Source organism: Triticum aestivum, chromosome 4B (genome assembly GCF_018294505.1).
Source record: "Triticum aestivum cultivar Chinese Spring chromosome 4B, IWGSC CS RefSeq v2.1, whole genome shotgun sequence".
Lineage (NCBI taxonomy): Eukaryota > Viridiplantae > Streptophyta > Magnoliopsida > Poales > Poaceae > Triticum > Triticum aestivum.
The window spans coordinates 546,531,658-546,535,646 of record NC_057804.1 but is presented as its reverse complement, the minus strand read 5'-3'; the positions used below and the strand labels follow the sequence as shown (position 1 = coordinate 546,535,646).

General features: G+C 43.9%; 1 protein-coding gene across 1 annotated transcript; it reads left to right on the top strand.

Moving 5' to 3' along the window:
• The first annotated feature begins 1,014 nt into the window (after positions 1 to 1,014).
• LOC123090203 (uncharacterized) lies at positions 1,015 to 3,461 on the top strand. Its single transcript, XM_044511612.1, has 6 exons — positions 1,015 to 1,135; positions 1,700 to 1,811; positions 2,283 to 2,378; positions 2,797 to 2,889; positions 3,011 to 3,131; positions 3,243 to 3,461. Exons 1-6 carry the CDS (start codon positions 1,015 to 1,017, stop codon positions 3,459 to 3,461), a joined length of 762 nt encoding a protein of 253 aa, XP_044367547.1.
• Positions 3,462 to 3,989: the final 528 nt, after the last annotated feature.

Below are 3,989 nucleotides of genomic sequence, written 5' to 3'. Positions count from 1 at the left end.
TGGTCTTATTAAAGTCGAAAATTATGCCTTGCTTATAGGAATTCAGAATTGGAGATCCAGCTCAATTGGCTGCTCTGCCTACTCGTTGCACCATACATCTCAGATGCCACATATTTTATTTACATTTTGCATTATACGTGTAGAACGGAATGTCTGAAGAAGCATCTGCCAGTATCAGTGCCAGAGGGACTGAACGAACTTCCAAGTCATCGCTGTGCAATTCAAAGAGAAATTTATACTGAAGCGACCGGTCAGGTAATTTAATCCGTCTTGGCGGCTACTCGAAGCAGAGCACAGTTTATTTTATTTTTAGTTATGGGGGTCAAACAAGATTTATGGGCTAATAATAGAGAAGTTGTCTCCAAATGTTGTAGAGGATACTTTTTAAGTCATGTTTAGTACCATGTATAACCAGTGGCGGAGCTAGAAATTTTGTGAAGCCTGGGCAAGTTTAAGACTAACTATATATTCTAAAAATAAATATCGGTAGTTTGGACCATGTTTTTTTTCTTGATACTGGTCTCTTTCCGATAGAGACCGATAGAACCGGTTTTCAAAAAAATAGTTAATTTTGCCTTCCCCCAAGTATCTAAACGAATTTTGAATTCATATTCATTTATCAGGAGAATATATACTACTAGTATTTAACCTCGAAAGCACTTCCAGAGTCGGGGGGGGGGGGGGGGGTTGTTTTAAAATTTGTATACGTGTTCTATTTGACACTACCCAAACGTCTAGCAAAAAAATTCGGGGTCCAACAAAATATCCGGTAACCGATCGGTTTCCAAAATTTGGTTGACCAATAAAAATACCTTTGATTCTAATACACAACATATAACCACAAATCTATTTTAACAGTGAAGAAGTAATATATAGCTTGAATGACCAACTGGGCATGCTTTAACCTCTAAATTTAAACCCTAATAAGTCTATCAATCTTCAAAAGTTAGCGATCTCACCTATCACAAAAGATTGGATAAGAAGCCGCGACCGAGGATGCAAGCCGTTCCTCGGATGGATCTGCTTCGGAGCCCACCGCCGGCCACGCACACAGCGGAGGCCAGCCTCCACTCGCCGCCGTTCCGTCTCCAATCAACCCCAGAGTACCGCCATCTGCAACAGCCGAGCATGCCAGGTCGCAGGGAGGTGGATCGATCAACCGACGTGGTCCTCTTTTTCTAGAAAAATATCATGGTCTTTCCGGTGTTGAGTAAACAATAGCCGATAGACGGCTTGCTAGAAGTAGCCGAATAGGCCTATAATCCCACGTCAATCATGTCCACCTAACCCATTTACTGAAGGAAAAGAAAGCCCATTACCTGATTACCTACCACAACCAGCCAATCTGCCCGGGTAAAGCACGAGGCGTTGATGATTTTTCCCAGTATAACGGGGCCATCGTACCTAGCGCGTAGCGAGCGAGCCCGGGCAAGTGCCCAGGGTCGCCGGGCGCTGGCTCCGCCACTGTGTATAACTATGATTCAAATGTTAAAAGCTGAAGCACCTGCTCGAGCATGCTAAAGTGCTAATCAACCAGAACTGTTGGTTGCAAGCCACCATTAGCAATTTGGTCCCAGGCGGTGGTCATTGCTACGACACACGTCAGGTCAGCTAATTGCTTCTATTTCTTTCAACCAGTAGTACATAGCAGCTATGGAGTGAGATGTGCTAATTAATTTGTACCACTGTACGCTTACAGAGTTCCCCTTTCTTTTCTTTTCATGTGTAATAGCCAAAATGATGTGCTTTACACTTACAACGACTGAATCAGAGCAAGCCTCCTGCCAGTTCCACCAGGTAACACTCTGCAGGTACAGCTCAAATATTGCTCTGTTTCTCCCAAATTTAGTCGATCAGATATCTAGCTATCTTGTTCCTTTTAGTATGTGCCGACGTGCATGCATTCTAAAGATGTGCATGCTTATATAAAACGCAAGCATGATCTCAGTCACATTGTATTCAGCTTGTGAACACATATATTTTACACGTACCCCTGTTTGTAGCAAAGAAGACTTCCTTAATTTTCTACTTGCTGACAGAGTTTCACATCTCAGGTTGTCGAAATAAGATAGTGCTCTGTAGTGCATTCCGATTCAGCTGGGTACCCAGGAGCCCCATGAACCTGCAGTAATTTTTCATCCCATTGTCGACAATTACAAGAAGGGACCCAACTTCCAGAGAGGCCAAATGGTTTCTCCATACGGCGGAATATCACAGTAGCATTTCCTTGTAAATTTCAGTGTTGCACTGTTTAATCAGCTGCTCTCATTCTAAAAATTCAGTGATGGTGGTAACGAGTACAGAGTACAGAGTACAGACACATGTGCAAAGCTCAGGCAGAATCAATGGCTGGGACTGGGAGATGATCGTCGCTCCAAGTAGCCTCTTGGATGGTCATCGTAAGTACCTTCGCATTGAATTCTAGCAGCGAAGCCTCTTCATTTCGAGCAGTGATGTAGCCCGTATTGGTAAACTAGCTCTTTGTGTGTGCTAGTACCTAACGATCTCATCCTTGTATGATTTGGACATATGCTAGAATTTATTCACTGCATCAAGGGGTTAAGCACAGTAGTTTTGGGTTTCTACAGTTCCAAGGGGATTCAGAGTTCCACCTCTGAGTAATTGGATCTTATCTAACCATGCTTTGAGATTTAGATGTGTTGGGGAATGGGGATTGCTAGTTCTTGCTGGGTAATCAGAATAATGTTTGGGTTTTCCTCAAGGATGTCAGACACTATTACAGTCTGTTAAATGCAGATAATGCTATTCATTTATGAGAATTATTTATTTACCTAGTGGATCCCTAATTGTATATCTGTCCCTATCAATGCAAATGCTGAGCCATGTTCCACTTTTACTGCTCTACGTTATATTTTCACTGCTGAAGAGGTTAGTATGCTCCTTGTCTTTTTCACTAATTGTCTTTTTCATCGACATTCACCGCATTATTTTTCCGTGTCATTCTTCTGAAAAATCTGAAGTTTCTGAACCTCTGTTGGTAATGCTGCAGGGTTCTGGTGGCGATGCCGATTATCGTCGAGAGGTTCGTGGACTGCACGGTGTCATGGCTGCCGATGTACGGAGAGGCAAAGCTGCTGCTCGTCATCTACCTATGGCACACCAGCACACGGGTAAGCAGTCGGTCAGACACCCCGAGCCCGATAGATGATCAACATTTCAGATAACTTGATTCGATATGTGGCCAATTCTAAATCTGAATCTTAACGGTGTTAGGATTTCAGGGTGCGGGGCACGTGTACGATGGCTTCCTCCATCCGCTGGTGTCGTGGCACGAGGCCGACATCGACCGGGGCCTGCTTGATTTGAAGGCGAGGGACGTGACGGCGTCACAACTTAAGGCGGTGGCTGCCATCGGTCAAGTGTGGCTCGTCGAGGCTGCCCGCTGTGTTTCGTCGCAGCTACATGCCACGAGATCAGGCCGGGAAGGCGCCACACATTGACGAGTGAGCCAATTTTTGGATCGGACCATAACAACGTGTCCCAATCTCTGATGTCTAGAAGTAGTGGTAAAGTTTTGAATTTGCATGGCAAGAACCACTTGCATCGGTAGCTGACACGCACAACACTGTGTTTACACTCTTACTTATGTAAAAGATATGTACAATGAGGAACTGTGATAGTAGATACGACAATTGTGTGATAGAATGGAATTGATTGATATTTTTTTTTAATTTCTAATAAGTTAGTAGTAGCGTGGGAAAAAATAGCTCGCTACTAGTATTTAGGATACTAGTAGCGTTGGTATTACAGACGCGCTACTACTATTTCATTAGTAGTAGCGCGGGTACAAAATAGCAGTAGCGTGGGTTGCACACGCTACTACTAACAAAGTTAGTAGTAGCGCGGGTTTAACCCACGCTACTATTAACTATTAGCTGTAGCGCGATACTAGTAGCGCGCGTACCCGCGCTGCTAGTAGTGATTTTACCCGCGCTGCTAGTAGCCTTTTTTCTAGTAGTGTTTGGCCA

Coding starts and splice junctions, on each gene's coding strand:
- LOC123090203 (XM_044511612.1), top strand. CDS start 1,015: ATGGATCTGCTTCGGAGCCCACCGCCGGCCACGCACACAGCGGAGGCC. Junction 1,136..1,699: donor GCAACAGCCGAGCATGCCAG/GTCGCAGGGAGG, acceptor GTACGCTTACAG/AGTTCCCCTTTCTTTTCTTT. Junction 3,132..3,242: donor TATGGCACACCAGCACACGG/GTAAGCAGTCGG, acceptor TTAGGATTTCAG/GGTGCGGGGCACGTGTACGA.